Consider the following 19,499-nt stretch of genomic DNA (forward strand, 5'->3'; position numbering starts at 1 on the left):
CATTTGGCAAATAACAATTAACAAAGGCATATTTTGAGTGTGGAATAAGGTAGTTTTGTAGACTCAGTGGATTCCAGGCAACGAACTTAACTTTTTTGAGATGCAGATAATTATAATTATCTGCTCTTTAAATGTTAGTTTGGGCCCTGACATAGCGTTAAGTGACTGTTAATATTGGGTTTCTTACATAGAACCCTTGAGAGCTATCCAGATTATTTGAGCCTCTGTCTTTGCTTCAGATATATGATGAAACGTGATTTGCAGAACTTTTGAACTCCATGAACAAAACTGAAGTCTAAAGTTGTCCAGGGTTACCCAAACTCACTGTCTTCAGCATTTACTAATATATACCTATACAAATAGATGAAGGCTGTGGCTTACTTTTTGGTTCTTGCCCCATGCTGTACTTTACTTTTGCTTGTCTCCCATCTTACCTGTGATCACTGTGCCCATATTGGCTGATCTATTGTTATTTCCCACAAATAACATATTTCTTGTATTTCCTACAAATACTATTTCATACAGATGGTTGTATTTGACACTTTTACCTGTTAGGAAATAAAATGAACAGTAGCTAGGAAGAAAATTATGGCTTCCACTTTATACTCAGCCTGATACTAAGAAACTTCTCTTAAAATTGGGGGGAAATATGAATATTAGGGTGAGAGAATACTAAATCTTGCTGTTTAAATTTCAAAAGTTTTAGTCACCTTAAAGTAAGTTAACAATATTTAAGCCTGATTTACGTTTAATTTCAGAATTCAGCATTCTTTCTGGATAAATCTAGAGCATTTAAAGTGACATCCAAGATAAAACCTTTAAGGGATTTTTGCTGTAATTTGCCTCAGTAGTCTGACTCTTGTCCATACACTTCAAAGCAGATAAACCTAGTAATCAACTAGAGCCATCTGTTCTTAATTCTACACCTTAAGCCTACATGCAGCTCATCTGTGGCTTCTACTTCTGTGGTAACTTCTGTTCTATTTTTTCTGTTCATAGCTATCATTTTTCTATTCAAACATATTAACTCCCAGTGCTCATAGGTAGACACCTTAGCCCTATATTTAGAGTCCAGTTTAAACTTTTCAGTTTTATTTCCCACCACTCCCTATGCTTTAGAATATTCAAGAATTATATACTAAATATACCCTGTACTTACTTCTTCTCTGCATTTAGCTCACACCATTGTCACCGTTTTCAACGTTTTCATCTTATAGTATGGCTAGCTCTGTCTTAAGAGAGTCCTGGCTGAGGCCATTGCACTCTCACCATTGTACTCTAGCATGGGCAACAAGAGGGAAACTCTGTCTCAAAAACAAAACAAAAAAGAGTCCTGGCTGGCCGTATGCGGTGGCTCACACCTCAAATCCCAGCACTTTGGGAGGCTGAGGTGGAAGGATCCCTTGAGCCCAGGAGTTCAAGACCAGCCTGAGCAACTTAGGGGGACCCTGTCTCTAAAGGAAGGAAGGCAGGGAGGGAGGGGAAGCAGAGAGACTGAGGAAAGGAAAAAAAAGGAAGGGAAAGAATGAATGGATCTGGGCCAAATCAATTGTCAATTCCTTCGTGCTTTTTGTATTACACAAATGGTATTATGCTATAGAATATACTGTTCTGAAACTTATTTTTTTTTTTCTTGAGGTGGAGTCTCGCTCTGTTGTCCAAGCTGGAGTGCAGTGGCATGATCTCACCTCACTGCAACCTCCGCCTCCCGGGTTCAAGCGATTATCCTGCCACAGCCTCCCGAGTAGCAGAAATTATAGGCTCGTGCCACCTCACCTAGCTAATGTTTATATTTTTAGTAGAGATGGGGTTTCACTGTGTTGGCCAGGCAGGTCTTTAACTCTTGACCTCAAGTGAGCCACCCGCCTCGGCCTCTCAAAGTGCTGGGATTTGAGGCATGAGCCACCACGCCCGGCCTGAAACTTTTTATATGTCATACATTCTAGACAGCTTTTCTGATTAACCTATGGCTGAGTTATATTTTGTAAAAGGCTGTGTAATGTAAGTTTGTAATGTAAGATTTATTGTTTCTGGTCTTTTTTTTTTTCTATTACAAACAATGCTGAAATATTTTTGTATGTGTAGAAATATTTGTAGGATTAATTCCCATTGAAATTGTTCATTCAAAAGTTATGTGCATTTAATAGAGTAATGGATAATGTATTCACCAAAATGCCCCCCCCGCCCCGCTTTTTTTGAGACAGTCTCCCTCTGTCACCCAGGCTGAAGTACAGTGAGTGATGTGATCACAGCTCATGCAGCCTCAGTCTTGAAGGCTGAAGCCATCCTGACACCTTATCCTCCCACTACAGGCATGTGCCACCATGCCCAGCTAATTTTTTTTTTTTTTTTCTTTTTAGCAGAGTTTCGCTCTTGTTGCCCAGGCTGGAGTGCAATGGTGCGATCTTGGTTTGCTGTAGTCTCCACCGCCCAGGTTCAAGCATTTCTGCCTCAGCATCCCGAGTAGCTGGGCTTACAGGCACCTACCACCACGCCTGGCTGATTTTTGTATTTTTAGTAGAGACAGGGTTTCACCACGTTGGGCAGGCTGTTTGCGAACTCCTGACCTCAGATGATCCGCCCACCTTGGCCTCCCAAAGTGCTGGGATTACAGGCGTCAGCCACCACGCACAGCCTGCCCAGCTATTTTTTTTATTTTTTATAGAGATGGGGGTATCACTATGTTGCCTAGCCTGTTCTCAAACTCCTGGCCTCAAGTGATCCTCCCACCTCAGCCTTCCAAAGTACAGGGATTACAGGCTTGAGCCATCATGCCCAGCCAGTTTGTAGTATTTTTAACCATGGAAATTCAACTTTTTATATGCTTATTTTCTAACCTCCTTGGTTGGTATATGTTTGATAAGGGCCAGGTCTGCATCTTATTCATCATTACAAATAATGATTCTACCTTATCTAGTATGGTGCCTTTTATAGATGATCAGTAAATAATAGTTTAGTCCTCCTGAAGCTGTAGGTAAAAAACTTCTCCTCTCTTCAGTCATTTTATAGAAGTTGAATAAGTTGAAAGTGACCAATCACAGGAGTTTCAGCAGTGAACAAATAACAAAAAACCCCCACATTTTCCACTTACTTATTTTAATCGGTGACGTTGAATTACAAGTCCTTGTAATGATCAGGAAGACGTTTAACAAGCTAAGTTAACCACTGCATATGTAATGGACAAGTGATGTTCGAATTTCTTGATGTGACTTTAAACTCTAAAGAAGTCCTCATGCAAAAAGAAATCATAACCAGTTAAGAAAACTAAAAGAACTCTCTTAAGCTAATCATGATCCTCTTTAAGTATATAAACTATCAAACTATTAGCTAATCATACAAGTGAAAGGACTTTTTCCCCATCACCCCTCCCCTTTCTATTAGAGTGAATCAGATATAATCATGATTGTGTCAAAAGTTCAAAAGGGAAAATGGAAGGTAAAATGAGCTGAATTGGCACTCTTCTCTCAACATTGTACCTGTAAGCTTGATATGTTGTTTCAGAGATTAACTTTATAGACTTCCGTACCCAGAAGTATGAAAATTCTTAGGGACTCTTTTCACAAGCTTGATCTTAACGTATTTGAATAAAGAGAGCAGTTAATCCCCTTTGTAAAGTAATTTGAGAGGAGGGAATTCAGAATGTAAAATCTCACCTGCAGAAAACACTCAACTCTGTAAAGGCCTTTTTATCTTTAAGACACTTACAAAGACTTAATATTTTAATGCGGAAGGGTGAACTTGGTTAAAAAGCCAATAGGTGAAATTAGAGAGAAATAATCCAGTGCTTTCTTTCTGGGAATTATTCTACTCTCCAGGGGACCTAATTTTATTCCCTACGGGGAATGAGAATACCCTCTGTACAACAAGCCAGCATCTTTAAATATAAGCTTGACTTTTAGTATAATAAGAGTCTTGTTAGGTGCAATTATTTCCTTAGTCATTAATACAATGAACAAATGTTGTGGTTACCTGGGAAAGAAAATTCAAGTGCTTTTAAATCTCTTGTGAGATTTGGTTTCATGCTTGAAACCTATACACTGTTATGCCCAATAGATCTGTTGAGAATTCTAAGCTATAAGGTATACAACATAGAGAAGTTAATACACTTAGGAAAAAATTGAGACCATTACAAAATGGATGTAAGGTCCTAAATAAAAAGCTTTTATTGTGCTGAGTGACAGCTATTTACTAGTGGCATTAAGCTTAACAAATAGGTAGAACTTTCTTAGGAGTTAATATTACAAGATGATGTCCCTGTATACACAGTAGGAAGCCAGTCTTTCCTTCAGGTGGCACTTAATTTTTTTCTTCCAGTTGTAAAACACTTTGCAGTTCTATGCAAATTCTGTGCTAATTAATTCGAGGTCTGAATTAACAGACAGAATATAATTAAGAGAATATATAGTGTTGAGTAGTATTTTTGGTAGAGTATGGCATTAGTTATTGTGTTAAGTCATTTCTGTCACCTACAAACTGTGATATTTTGCACATTTTAAAATCTTTTTGACTGGGCACAGTGGCTCATGCCTGTAATCCCAGCTCTTTGGGAGTCCAATACAGGTGGATTCGTTGTACTCAGGAGTTCAAGACCAGCCTGAGCAACATGATGAAACCCTGTCTCTACCAAAAGTACAAAAATCAGCCAGGTGTGATGGCATGTGCCTGTAGGCTGAGCTACACAGGGAGTTGAGGTGGGAGAAATCACTTGACCCTGCTGTGATCATGCCGCTGCTCTCCAGCCTGGGTTAGAGTGAGACCCTGTCTCAAATAAAATAAAATCTATCTTCTCCTTTTTTTTGAGAGAGGGTCTCGTTCATTGCCCATGCTGGAGTGCAGTGGTACAATCACAGTTCACTACAGTCTTGAACTCCTGACTCCTGGGTTCAAGAGATCCTCCTACCTCAGCCTCCCAAGTAGTTAGGACCACAGGCACATGCCACCATGCCCAGTAAATTTATTTTATTTTTTATATAGATGGAATCTTTTTATGTTTCCCAGGCTGGTAACTCTTGACCTCAAGTGGTGCTCCCACCTCAGCCTCCCAAAGCACTAGGATTACAGGCATGAGCCACCATGCCAGGCCTGAAATCTATTCTTAATTATAAAATACTGGTCTCATACCACTCCTAATAGTCTTTAGTGTCTTTAGTCATAAACCATTTTTTATTGGATTTGGTAGCATTTTTTTTTTTTTTTTTTGAGTCGGAGTCTTGCTCTGTCACTCAGGCTGGAGTGCAGTGGAGCGATCTTTGGCTCACTGCCATCTCCACCTCCCGGGTTCAAGCAGTTCTCCTGCCTCAGCCTCCCAAGTAGCTGGGATTACAGGCGCCCGCCACCATGCGCAGCTAAGTTTTATATTTTTAGTGGAGACGGGGTTTCACCGTATTGGTCAGGCTGATCTCTTGCTGGTCTCGAACTCCTGACCTCGTGATCCTCCCACCTCGGCCTCCCAAAGAGCTGGGATTATAGACGTGAGCCACCCCACCAGGCCTAGCAAATTTTTTCTTTAAAAGGAATCCAGTAAAAGATAATAGAAATCTTTCTTGTTACTTTTTTTAAATTTAGAAGTTGACTGAAGTGGCAACAAGTAGCCTTTGCAATCTTATTTTTTTTTTTTTTTTGAGACGGAGTCTGGCTCTGTCTCCCAGGCTGGAGTGCAGTGGCTGGATCTCAGCTCACTGCAAGCTCCGCCTCCCGGGTTTACACCATTCTCCTGCCTCAGCCTCCGGAGTAGCTGGGACTACAGGCGCCCGCCACCTCGCCCGGTTAGTTTTTTGTATTTTTAGTAGAGACAGGGTTTCACCGTGTTAGCCAGGATGGTCTCGATCTCCTGACCTCGTGATCCGCCCGTCTCGGCCTCCCAAAGTGCTGGGATTACAGGCTTGAGCCACCGCGCCCGGCTGCAATCTTAAAAAGAACAAAGTCTCCAGAAATTTTCTTACATTCTGGAGTAACTTCCAAGTACTGGGTGTTATGTTTTCAGTTCTTGCCCTCTGCTTTTAAAGCTGTGGGTTTATGAGCTTGGTCTACTGAGTACGATTTAATTTCCTACTAGTGGTAAGACCACAGACACTGTATGCAGCACTTTCCCTACTGTTTTTGGCATTTTTTAGGTGGCCGTTAAGAATAATGTTTTATTTAGGTCCTTTTTTATGCAAGATCTAATCTAATCCTCTTAACAAAATATTTTGTTTTCATTTAAAAGTAGCTAAGTGGGCGGGTCACAGTGGCTCACGCCTGTAATCCCAGCACTTTGGGAGGCTGAGGTGGGTGGATCATGAGGCCAGGAGATGGAGACCATCCTGGCTAACACGGTGAAACCCGTCTCCACTAAAAATACAAAAAATTAGCCGGGCGTGGCGGCTGGACCTGTAGTCCCAGCTACTTGGGAGGCTGAGGCAGGAGAATGGCATGACCCTAGGCGGCGGAGCTTGCAGTGAGCCGAGATCGTGCCACTGCACTCCAGCCTGGACAACAGAGCGAGACTCCGTCTCAAAAAATAAAATAAAGTAGTTAAGTGAGCCAGCACAGTGGTATGACCCTGCAGTCCCAGCTACCCGGGAGGCCAAGGCGAGAGGATTGCTTGAGCCTAGGAGTTTAAATCCAGCCTGGGCAATGCAGTGAGACCCTCTCTCTGGGAGAAGAAAAAGAATTTCTACATCAATGGGCAGTGATAGGCATTGAGACATAAGTTGGGGTTTTGCTATAATGAATGAGCACCAAGAAAATTAAATTTTAAAAATGAAAAGGTTAGTTGTATTTCCCCTATGAGGACTGTTTGCTGAGGTACTAGCTAGAAGAATAGTCAAGAGCCAACCTTTTTTCACCCCTGCTTAGTTGACATTTTTAAAACTCACTAAAATAATAAGAAAATGACCTACATTTATGCAGATAGCCCCAGGCAGAATGACATCCAAAAGCATGCATGCAAAGGTACATTTAAAAGTTGTATTCTTGTGTAAATACTTTTGAAGAACTAGTGGGCCAGGCAGTGGCTCAGGCCTGTAAGCCTAGCACTTTGGGAGACTGAGGCGGCAGATCACGTGAGATCACAAGTTTGTGATCAGCCTGGCCAACATGGTGAAACCCCGCCTGTACTAAAAATACAAGAAAATTAGCCAGGCCTGGTGGCAGGTGCCTGTAATCCCGGCTACTTGGGAGGCTGAGGCAGGAGAATCACTTGAACCTAGGGTTGCAGTGAGCCAAGATCGCATCTCTGCCTGGGCAACAGAGCGAGACTCTGTCTCAGAAAAAAAAAAAGAACTAGCAAAATCTTTTTTTGTTATGGGTAAGAGGTCATCTTAAAAACGTCATGATTTCGGCCGGGTGCGGTGGCTCATGCCTGTAATCCCAGCACTGTGGGAGGCCGAGGTGGGCGGATCACCTGAGGTCAGGAGTTCAAGACCAGCCTGGACAACATGGTAAAACCCTATCTCTACAAAAATACAAAAATTAGCTGGGCATGATGGTGGGTGCCTGTAATCCCAGCTACTCGGGAGGCTAAGGTGGAGAAATCACTTGAACCTGGGAGGTAGAGGTTGCAGTGAGCCGAGATCATGCCACTAAACTCCAGCCTAGGCAACAAAGCGAGAATCTGTCTCAAAAAAAAGAAAAAGAAAGTCATGATTTCTTTTGTTAAGGTAATCAGATTTGCCATATTATCAATTGGCAAGCCTAGATTCCCCCGTTCCCCCATTTATTTGAAGTTTCCTTAATGTACTTCAATTTAGGAGTAACTTTTTCTGTTTCAGACAAATCTTCCTATTTTCAAGCTGAAAGAATCTACTGTTAGAAGAAGATACAGTGACTTTGAATGGCTGCGAAGTGAATTAGAAAGAGAGAGCAAGGTAAGAATGATTCGAAATACAGTTTTAAAGCAAAACATTCCAAGTTTTAATGTTTAATATTTCTCAGGAAAATGATCTTGAATAAAATGGGTAAAAGCAAATGTGATTTCTTTTTTTCAAATAGTTCGATGTCATTTTATAGAGGTAGAGTCTTTGAAAATTTTCCATAGAACTCTTTCTCTTGTCTACTTTGGCCCAGTTGAGGTCTTTGCTGACTCACACTTGAATAACACTTCTTAGAATCTTCTTGCTATTACTTCCTTCCTTTCCCTCATCGTCCTATTCCATCTTCCCCTCTCCACACACTGAAGCCAGGTTTCTCTTTCTCAGTACATTTTATAAATGTCAGTGTATTTCCAACTTTGTTTTACTGACACATAAGTTTTTTTCATCACACATGTGTTCATGTAACAGAAGTTTCATTCATAAAGCGGTAATGACCTCACTGTGTGATATATGTTGATACTCTTCAGATTAGCGTTTTTAAATGATGGCCGTGATCCACTAATGGGTTGCTGCCTGCAATTTAAAAACACTGTTACATGCCTGATCTTCTTAGAATAGAATTTGGTAGCTTTGGCTTCAAAATAAGTTAAAGCAAGGTCTCACTCTGATGTCTCTCATTTCAGCCCTGCCTCAGAATGACATCAGAGGCAAGGAGTCATGGAAGGACATGGTATGCTCAGAATGATGAAAAGTTATTTTGTGACTAGAAAGTAGATGAAAAGAAGTGGGTATGGTAGGAGTCCTGAACTAGATGAAGGCTAGTTTGTACTAATTTCTCAAGTTTTATAAGGGTTATGGTTTTTTTTTTTTTCTGTTTCTAGCTTAAAAATGGCTGCATAAGAGCACAAAATATGCAGATCATAGCATTCCAACAAAAATGTAAAGAAGGCCAAGCATGGTGGCTCATGCCTATAATGCCAGTACTTTGGTAGGCTGAGTCAGGAGGATCTCCTGAGCCCAGGAGTTCAAGATCAGCCTGGGCAACATAGTGAGTCACGCCCCATCTCTTCCAGAATGTTTAAATAGGAATAAAACTAGAAATACAAAATCCATGTTAAGAAAGCTCTAAAACTTTACCAAAAAAAATAAGACCTAAATAAAGAGGGACCAGGTGCAGTGGCTTACGCCTATAATACCAGCACTTTGGGAGGCCAACACCAATGGATCACTTAACCTCAGGAGTTTGAGACCAGCCTGGGCAACATGTGAAACCCCATCGCTACCAAAAATACAAAAATTAGCCAGGCATGGTGACATGCACCTGTAGTCCCAGCACGCAGGAGGCTGAGGCAAGAGGATCACTTGAGCCTAGGAGGCAGAGGTTGAAGTGAGCTGTAGTCTCACAACTGCACTCCAGCGTGGGCACCAGAGCCAGACCCTGTCTCAAAAAAAAAAAAAAAAAAAAAGGTGTAATACTGTATTCCTTGTAATACTGTGTTCCTCGTTTGGAATATTTACTTTTGAAGATTTGTTTATTTTATGAACATTTTAAGAGAGCTCATTCTTTGTGTTCTAGGAGTTATAGGTAGAGCTATGAACAAATTAAGGTCCCCTCTTTTATGGTGCTTATATCTTATTAGGTAAATTGCGGCGGGGAGGGAGTTGTTAAAGAGAAGGCAGGAAAAATGTAGTAAAATATATAGATGTCAGATAATGAGAAGCTCTAAAAAAAAAAAAAAAAAAAAAAAAAAAAAAAAAAAAAAAAAAAACAAAGCTAAACTAAGGGAAGTAGGAAGTGCCAGGGGAGCCACTCTCATATAGAGCACAGGGAAGGCCTCGCTCTAGGTGACATTAGCAGAGACCTGCATGAAGTAGAGTAGTATCTTCTAACTTATTTATAAATTCATAAGATTCTACTAGAAATTTCAGTAGGGGTGTTTATAAACTTGCAGATTTATATATGAGCTTTAGAATCAGAAAAAACTCAAGAATAACCAAAAAATATTTTCAGTATATAGTGGGCAGCAGGTGTTTGTTCTCCCAGACGTCAAAACATCTTAAGGCTATAGTAATTCAAACAATGTGGTGTAGTCATATGGCACTTAGTGATGAGAATACATTTTAAGAAATGCATCCTTAGGTGATTTCATTGTTTGTGCAAACATCATATGAGTATACTCACACAAACGCAGGTGGTGTAGCCTGCTACACACCCTAGGCTATGTGGTACAGCTTATTGCTCCTAGACTACAAGCCTATCCAACATGTTACTGTACTGAATACTACAGGCAGTTATAACACAGTGGGAAGCATTTGTGCATCTAAACATAGAAAAGATATGGTAAAAAATACAGCGTGGAAAATTTTTTTTTTTTTTTTTAAAGCACTGACAATTTTTTAAATGGTACACCTGTATAGGGCACTTACCATAAATGGAGCTTGCAGGATTGAAAGTTGTTCTGGGTGAGTCAGCGAGTACGTGGCAAGTGAATGTGAAGACCTAGGACATTACTGTTTATTACTGCAGGCTTTATAAACACTGTACATTGAAATTTATAAAATATTTTTCTTCAGTAATAAATTAACCTTAGCTTAGTTTTTAAACTTTTTACTTTAACTCTTTGACTCTTGTAATTTAACACTTAGCTTAAAACAAACATGTTGAACAACTATACAAAAATATGTTCTTTATATTCTTATTCTATAAGCTGTTCTCTATTTAAAATTTGTTTAACTTTTTCTTAAAAATTAAGTCACAAATATACATAGGAGCCTAGGCCTGCACACAATCAGGATCACCAAGACATTTCTAGGCAGTAGGAATTTTTTACCTCCATTATAATCTTATGGCACAACCATTATTATCTTGCGTGGTCCATCTCTGATGGAAACACTGTTATGCAGTGTATATTGCTTTAGGTTGGGCAAATAGATGAGTGGAATGTAATAGAGTTTAGACTTTGACCCATGTATTTATAGGGAATTTAGTTCATAACAAAAATAACATTGTCATTCCGTGGGAAAGGAATTCAGCAAATGGAGTTGAAATATTTGTCTATTAGGAAATAAAGATTTGTATCTCACTATATACAAATTACAGATGGTTAGGAAATTGATAGATTAATTGATTGACAGAGTCTTGCTCTGTTGCCCAGGCTGGAATACAGTGGTGTGATCATATCATACTATAACATCCTCCAACTCCTGGTCTCAAGTGATTGTCCTGCCTCAGCCTCCCAAGTAGCTGGGACTACAGGCATGAGCCACCATGTCCAGCTAATTTTTAGAATTTTTTTTGTAAGAACGGGGTTTCACTATGTTGCCCAGGCTGGTCTCGAACTCCTGGCCTCAAGTAATCCTCCTGCCTTGGCCTCCCAAAGTGCTGGAATTACAGGCATGAGCCACCACACCTAGCTGAGAAGTGTCTTGATACATAGGCTTTGGGCTTTGCTTGACATACCATGTGGCACACTGGAAATGTTTAATAAACTTTTGCTGAATGTATATTTTGGTTTTTTTTTATTATTCTTATTTTTATTTTTAGTAGAAATGGGGTTTCACCATGTTAGCAAGAAGGTCTCGATCTCCTGGCCTCGTGATCTGCCCACCTTGGCCTCCCAAAGTGCTGGATTACAGGCGTGAGCCACCCCGCCCGGCCGCTTTCGTTTTTAGTAACAGCTTTATTGAGATATAATTCACATACCATGCTCTTCACCCATTTGAAGTGTATAATTCACTGGTTGTTAATATGTTCACAGAGTTGTGCAAACATCACTATTTTAGAGCACTAGTCAATTTCAGAGCATTTTTATCACCCATTAAAAGAAACCCTGTCCCCATTAGTAGTCACTGCTGATTTCTCCCCAACCCTTCCTCACTCAGCCTGAGGCAACTACCTGCTAGTCTCCTTTCTCTGTGGATTTGCCCGTTCTGGACATATATAAATGGAAGCCCAGAATATGTGATCTTTTTTGTCTGACTTCTTTCACTTAACATGTTTTCACAGTTCATGCTTTTCTAACATGCATCAGTACTTCATTTCATTTTATTCCTAAATAATATCCTATTGTATGCTTATACCACATTTTATTTATCCACTTATTTGGTGGACATTTGGTTCTACTTTTGGCTATTTTTAGTAGTGCTGCTGTGAACGTTTATGCATAGGTTTCTGTCTGCATGTGTTTTCATTTCTTTTCAGTATATACCTACCAGTACATTACTGGGTCATGTCACAACTCTTTTTAACCTTTCGAGGAATTGGCAGACTGTTTTTCCAAAGCCACTGCATAATTTTAACATTCTTACAAGCAATGTGAGGTTCTACTTTTCTCCACATCCTTACTAATTGCCTGTCTTCTTTATTATATTGCCTGTCTTCTTTATTATAGCTATCCTACTGTTTGTGAAGGGGTGTTGCATTGTGGTTTTGATTTTTATTTCTCTGATGGCCACTAATGTTGATTTTTTTCATGTACTTACTGGCCGTGTATATATCTTCTTTGGAGAAATCTTTATTGAGATCTTTTGCCTTTTTAAATGGATTCATCTTTTTTATTATAGAGTTATGTCGAGAATATATAAGATTCTTAGAGTTCCCTATCAGATACGTCTGTGGGTTGTTTTTCACTTTCTTGATGTTGTCCTTTGAAGCACAGTACTTCACATTTAACATTAGACCAGTTAAATATATTGCGAGTTAAATCCATGTGAAAGTTGTACTCATATTACAGTATTGGAAAGAACAATGTAATCAAGTTGTTTTGTGGTATATTAGTACTTTTAACTAAGGTCTGTTAAACTAAGCTAGAAATTCGCCGACATGTATTATGGTCAGATCTTTTAGCTTTTATTCTAGTTTACTTTCGCTTTCAATATATTATGCTCACCAGGTATTCTGTTTCTCACCCCACATGCATGCACATATCTTTGCATTCGTGACCTTTTAATTAGTATTAGATTTTTTTTTTTTTTTTTTTTTTGAGACGGAGTCTAGCTCTTGCCCAGGCTGGAGTACTGTGGTGCAATCCCGGCTTACTGCAGTCTCTGCCTCCCAGGCTCAAGCAATTCTCCTGCCTCAGCCTCCTGAGTAAAGGGGTTACAAGCATGCACCACCATGCCCAACTAATTTTTTGTATATTTAGTAGACACAGGGTTTCACCATGTTGGCCAGGCTGATCTCGAACTTCTGACCTCAGGTGATCTGCCCACCTTGGTCTCCTGAAGCACTGGGATTACAGGTGTGAGCTACCGCACCCAGCCTGGTGTTAGAATTCCAATTAGGTGTTTTCAGACTGCTTTAGCAAAAATAATTTGATGTAGAAGAGAATCTTAGCTGGATAAGCCATTTATGATTTTTATAGGTCATTAATCCTGTTGCCTACCACCTCACCATCCATTTGAATGACTAGTTTGAATATGTTCGGAAGAATGTATCTCTACAGAGGATAATATAGCAATCCTTTTCTTAAATTTCCCTTATATATGAAATTTATATATATTTAATTATATATATATATATTCTTAAATTTTTTAAATCATTTTCCTTCTTTCTTTAACCGACATCTTCGAGCCATACTTTTGTTAAGTTTCATGCTAAATTCTACCCTGAATTAATGGTGGTCGTTTATTTAACGCACTGGTTCTAGATTCTTTTTTTAAATAATAATTGTGTAGATACAGATATTTTTCCCTGCCCACCAGATAGCCATTCTACTGGAACTTAATGGTTAGCATTCCTTTGTTTCTCAGTTATAAAAGGTCCCTGCAGATTTTAACTCTCAGCTAAACAGATGCTAACATGGGGGTGAGATCTAAGAATGCTAGCATAAATTCACAGAGATAAATCCTTAGATATCTTCATCATTGGTCATGTGGGGAGAGTAAATCTAGGAAGGGATTATAAAGTTTATTTGGACGTTTCGTTTTTTGTTTTTATTTTGTTTTTTGTTAATCTACATGAAGTCGAGTTGTTCTTTCCCTTTTTTACCCTATTGAATTTTGTTTGAGGATAAACTCCTTGGTGTAGAAACTGTATCAAAGGTTTAAAGTTTTAATTTTTTTGAATATGTGTAATTTTTATTAGTGAAAAGAAATATATATATGTATCAGTTTACTATCTATATTTCTCCTTGTTCTAATTGTTTGCTTACACATTTTTCTGTTTGGGTTTAAAGTAAGGATCCAGCTAAGTGGTTGGTCATTTAACAGATATTTGAGCTTCTGTTGTATGCCTAGTTTTTCTTAAAATAACCACAAGAAGCCTAAGACAGGGGTCTTGATTTGAAGGCATTAGTATGATAGATTGGTGGTTTTCCACCAAAGACAGTTTTATCCCCTGGGAGACATTTGACACTGTCTAGAGACAGTTTTTATTGTCTCAGCAGCGGGTGCTATGATATCTAGTGGGTAGAGGCTGGGGATACAGCTAAAGAAAAGAATCCCAGCCTGGACAACATGGTGAAACACCATCTCCACAAAAAACAGAAAAATTAGCCAGGCATGGTGGCACGCTGTGTGCCTGTAGTGTCCCAGCTATTCGGGAGGCTGACGCAGGAGGATCACCTGAGTCTGGGGGAGGATGCAGTGAGCCATGATTGCACCATGGAACTCCAGCCTGGTGACAGAGCAAGACCCCATCTCAAGAAAGAAAATAATGCACAAGAAAGCCCTGCAGTACAAAAATTACCTGATTCTCAATAATGCTAGGATAGAGAAACCAAAGTAACCTGTGAAATAGCTAGGTGCTATTTAATCAAAACAAGTATTTTGAGCTCCAGAATAACATTTTTAAAAATTTGTTTATTTTTTTTAAGACGGGGTCTCGCTGTCACCTAGGCTGGAGTGCAGCAATTGATTTTAGCTCATTGCAGTCCTGAACTCCTGAATTCAAGTGATCCTCCCACCTCTGCCTCCTAAGTAGCTGGGACTACAGGCTCACACCACCACACCCAGCTAAGTTTTTTTTATTTTTGTAGACATGTGTCCAGGCTTGTGTCAAACTCCTGGTCTCAAGCAATCCTCCCGCCTGCCTTGGCCTCCTGAAGTGCGGGGATTGCAGACGTGAGCCACTACACCTGGCCTAGAGTAGTATTTGAGCTCCAGATAATTCCCAGAAGGGAGAGATCGCAGGAGTTGACCCTTGGTTAGGCTTTGAAGGGGAAAATTTGGGATCTTCTTTTAGTGCGGGGAGGGAGAAATGACAGGTCTTTGGGAAAAGACGCAGGATAGGGCATTTGTGAGAAAGTTGACTTGTTTCTTAATTTAGGAAACAGAATAGTGACAACTAGAGTTATTGATATTTTGTCATCATCTCAAACACAAATAGGAAAGACTATAACGCAGATGGTAAGAGGTTGAAGAAACCAGAATTCTTTTTTTTTTTTTTTTTTTTTTTTTTTTTGAGATGGAGTCTCGCTCTGTAGCCCAGGCTGGAGTGCACTGGCGTGATCTCTGCTCACTGCAAGCTCCGCCTCCCGGGTTTACGCCATTCTCCTGCTTCAGCCTCCAGAGTAGCTGGGACTACAGGCGCCTGTCACCATGCCTGGCTAATTTTTTGTGTTTTTTAGTAGAGATGGGGTTTCACCGTGTTAGCCAGGATGATCCTGACCTCATGATCTGCCCACCTCGGCCTCCCAAAGTTCTGGGATTACAGGCGTGAGCCACCGCGCCCGGCTGATACCAGAATTCTTATCTAACCATGTTGCAGAGAGAACATTAACATTTCTTCATTTAATTGAGAGTTGATTTTGATCTCTGCAGTTTCTATTGCAAGAAGGCATTGCCTTCTCCAAGTGGCATCACAAGTGTCTGAGGGGCATGGTAACCTTTATTCAGTATTGTGAGTGTTCTCTTTGTATACCTGTGCTTCGATAAGGCCAAGAAAAATAATAAAAGCTCTGGGCCCTGCCTTTGAGTTAGGAGCTTTTGTCTGATGGGCTATTCTGCATTTGTCTAAACATTTGGTCTTTTTTCAGTGTATTTTTTGCTCTTTTATATTTAAACTAGTTTGATCAGGTGATGGCTGCCGTAGTGAGGACATGCTTTGTGTTCATGCTGTGCTCTATACATTTTCACAACCAGTCATCATGATCAAGAATTTTCTGTCTTCATGTTTTAGGTCGTAGTTCCGCCACTCCCTGGGAAAGCGTTTTTGCGTCAGCTTCCTTTTAGAGGAGATGATGGAATATTTGATGACAATTTTATTGAGGAAAGAAAACAAGGGCTGGAGCAGTTTATAAACAAGTAAGTGTTTCCTATTCCTCAAAGTGTAGCGGTGAGGTATGTTTTGAGACTACTTTAAGTGACTACTTACAGTTTAGATGTTAAGCTAAACTGCACTGTTGCCTTTTAGCCATTTCCTAACTTTTCATATCATTTAAACAAAGTAAAAGTATCTGACAAGTTGAATATCATGTGATAAATATTAACACGCCTGAGTGATTGAAATGAGCATCTTTGTGTTGACCTAAGTTTTGTATTTGTTTTTCTTGGTTAATTTATGCAAATTACATTTAAAATTACGGCATTTAAAAATACAGTTTTACTTATGATTCTTTCTGATTTAAGGTATGTTCTAGCATGCACAATAAAACTTACAATATACTTGCAATCATCTTGTCTGATTGCAGATGGAGGTATTAGTATGTCTTGTATAAAGGTGCACGTTTTTAATTTTCATGGTAAAATGTATTCTTTTGAAAAGAATGTATTCTTTTGAAAAGACTTAGGATTGTTTCTCTCTTTAGAAACTCTTGATAAGCTCAAACCAATATTTTTAGCTTTTAATTTTATTCCCGTTTGAAATACAGCTATTTTGTAAAGTAATAGAAAGCCAGAGTGATAGAAAGATTTATGCCAAGAAAGACCTCACTGTAATTGTGCATTGGCCTTAAACTAGGAAAAGTAAATCAAATCCTACAGAATATGGTAATCTGAGCTTACACTTTAAATTTTATGTAGTGATTTGAAGATGCATGAGTGGTAAACAGAAGAGAAAGGGTTACATAAAGCCCTTGGTTATCTACTGTAGCACTCAATCTACATTGTCTGTAAACCAATTTTTTTTTTTTTTTTTTTTTTGAGACAGAGTCTTGCTCTGTCACCCAGGCTGGAGTGCAGTGGTGCAATCTTGGCTCACTGAAACCTCCACCTCCCAGGTTCAAGTGATTCTCATGCCTCAGCCACCTGAGTAGTTGGGATTATAGGTACACACCATAGTGTCTGGCTTATTTTTGTATTTTTAGTAGAGACAGGGTTTCGCCATATTGGCCAGGCTGGTCTCGAACTCCGGACCTCAAGTGATCTGCCTGCCTCAGTCTCCCACAGTGCTGGGCTTACAAGCATGAGCCACCACGCCTGGCCTGTATCAGATGTTTTTAAGTTCTAAAATAGGAGTCTGGTTGCCCAGTCTGGTTTTAAGCAGGCAAAAACAAAATGCTTGGATATTTGTGCCTGTTTTTTTAGTATTTTGGGCTTTTATTGAACTTCATTGTATTTCTAACTTCAATCCTGTATCTTCTCCCCTTTAAAATAGATTCTGGCCTGGTGCAGTGGATCACACCTGTAATCCCAGTACTTTGGGAGGCCGAGGTGCACAGATCACTTGAGGTCAGGAGTTCCAATGCCAGCCTGGCCAACATGGCAAAACCCTGTCTCTACTAAAAATACAAAAATTAGTGGGGCGTGCTGGTGCATGCCTGTAGTCTCAGCTACTCAAGAGGCTGTGGCAGGAAAATCGCTTGAACCTGGCAGGTGGAGGTTGCAGTGAGCCGAGATCACGCTGCTGCACTCCAGCCTGAGTGACAGAGCAACACGTTATCTCAAAAAAAAAAAAAAAAAAAAAAAGATTCTTACATCAATTGACCTGTTTCACTTTTAACATTAAAATTAAGTTTCTTATGAATACACCAGCTATATGTAAAGCTAATTGGATACATGTACCACAAGCAGTGAAAAATTTGTGATTAAATGTTTTCTAAATGAAGAGTTGTGAACCAAACAAAAGAAAATATGCCATTAGTTGATAGTGCATAGCTTTATGGACAGTCCAGAATAATACTTATTAGTAAACTGTACATGCTTCTGGGCCAAGCACAGTGGCTCACGCCTGTAATCCCAGCACTTTGGGAGGCTGAGGTGGACAGATCACTTGAGGTCAGGGATTTGAGACCAGCCTGGCCAACATGGTGAAACCCCGTCTCTAGTAAAAATATAAAAATTAGCTGGGCATAGTGGCGCACGCCTGTAGTCCTAGCTACTCAGAGGGCTGAGGCACAAAATCACTTGAACCCAGGAGATGGAGGTTGCCATGAGCCAAGATCAGGCACTGCACTCCAGCCCGGGCAACAGAGCAAGACTCCATCTCAAAAAATATATATATATATATATATGCTTCTTAACCTTAAAATATGTGTTTTGAACTCCCCCACCTTGTATAAAATATTGGACTAAATTAATATTTTTTATTCTTAGGGTCGCTGGTCATCCTCTGGCACAGAATGAACGTTGTCTTCACATGTTTTTACAAGATGAAATAATAGATAAAAGCTATACTCCATCTAAAATAAGACATGCCTGAAATTTGGCAAGAAGGGGCAAAAATGTGACTATTAATGATTGATAAGCACCAGTGAAGAAGTTCTAACTTTTAGCATGCTGCACAGAAACTGGTATAACATGCCTTCAGTATACTAACACTCATATGCTCAGTTTTGTTTTGTTTTGGCAGTGGACAAGAAGTTAATTTGCTTTAGTGAAAATCCCTCATTCCAGCCTTTCTATATAAATAGCTCTTCCTTGCTGTTTTAATGTGGTGCACACTATAGCCTCACAAACCTGTTATTCCAATGTAATCTGCAGTGTCCTAACTAAAGTTACTGGCTTGGTCTTATTTGCACAGTTTTTGTGTCTTGTTTGCTTCTTGCATCTGATTAACTAGAATATTTCTCTTTCCCCCTTTTAATGTGTGATGTCACTTGACCCAATTTATGTGTAGGAGCACTACACCATTGGTTTCCAATACTGCACACATAAGATACATACTTGTGTGCAGAAAGTATCTTCCTTCAGGCTTATAATACCCTTCACATGGAAGATTAATGAGGGAAATCTTTATATTCTGTATAAAAACAAAATCAAATTTATATACTAAAATCATTTGTCTAAAAATTTAAGTTGTTTTCAAATAAAAATTAAAATGCATTTCTGATATGCACTGGTTGTGTTGCCTCCAGCTTTTCTTTGCTCTCTATGAGTGACTGCTTAAGTCATTTGTTGAGAGGGGTTATTTACTAATTATATACTTCTCATTCCTGTCATTCCATTCCCTTTAAACAGTGGTGACATCAAATATACTTCCACCCATTGAATGGGGTATTTTCAACAACAACAAAAGTGATATACTAAAAAATGTATTCCTTAAGACTTACTGAATCATTTTGAAGCACTTTGTGTATTTCAAAACTGCTTTATAATCTCAAGTAATTTATTAAAAGGACTTTTAAAGATAAGTCAATACCATTTCTCCTATTTTTCAGAAGTTTTTTCCTAGTTCAACTGAGTGACTTGTTTAAATAAATTTAGCAGGGGTGTAATAACTCTTCTTAGTCAGCAGGTTTGTGCTTTCTCTTTAATTTGGTTTGGGATAGTAGCACACTTTATCCTCTTAAGAGAAGGGCACAATCTTGTAGCCTGACCTGCAAAAAT

The 19,499-nt window shown here is 39.4% G+C and overlaps 1 protein-coding gene across 1 annotated transcript in view; it reads left to right on the forward strand.

Annotated features, from left to right (window-relative positions):
• SNX3 (sorting nexin 3) overlaps positions 1-19,008 on the forward strand; it is a 52,438-nt gene extending 33,430 nt beyond the window's left edge. The window contains exons 2-4 of the mRNA XM_010382493.2: positions 7,752-7,847; positions 15,913-16,037; positions 18,267-19,008. Of these exons, the coding sequence (XP_010380795.1) occupies positions 7,752-7,847; positions 15,913-16,037; positions 18,267-18,372 (327 nt within the window). The 3' untranslated portion in view covers positions 18,373-19,008. The remainder of the gene's footprint in view (positions 1-7,751; positions 7,848-15,912; positions 16,038-18,266) is intronic.
• The last annotated feature ends 491 nt before the right edge of the window (positions 19,009-19,499 follow it).

This window comes from Rhinopithecus roxellana, chromosome 4, assembly GCF_007565055.1.
Source record: "Rhinopithecus roxellana isolate Shanxi Qingling chromosome 4, ASM756505v1, whole genome shotgun sequence".
Classification (NCBI taxonomy): Eukaryota; Metazoa; Chordata; class Mammalia; order Primates; family Cercopithecidae; genus Rhinopithecus; species Rhinopithecus roxellana.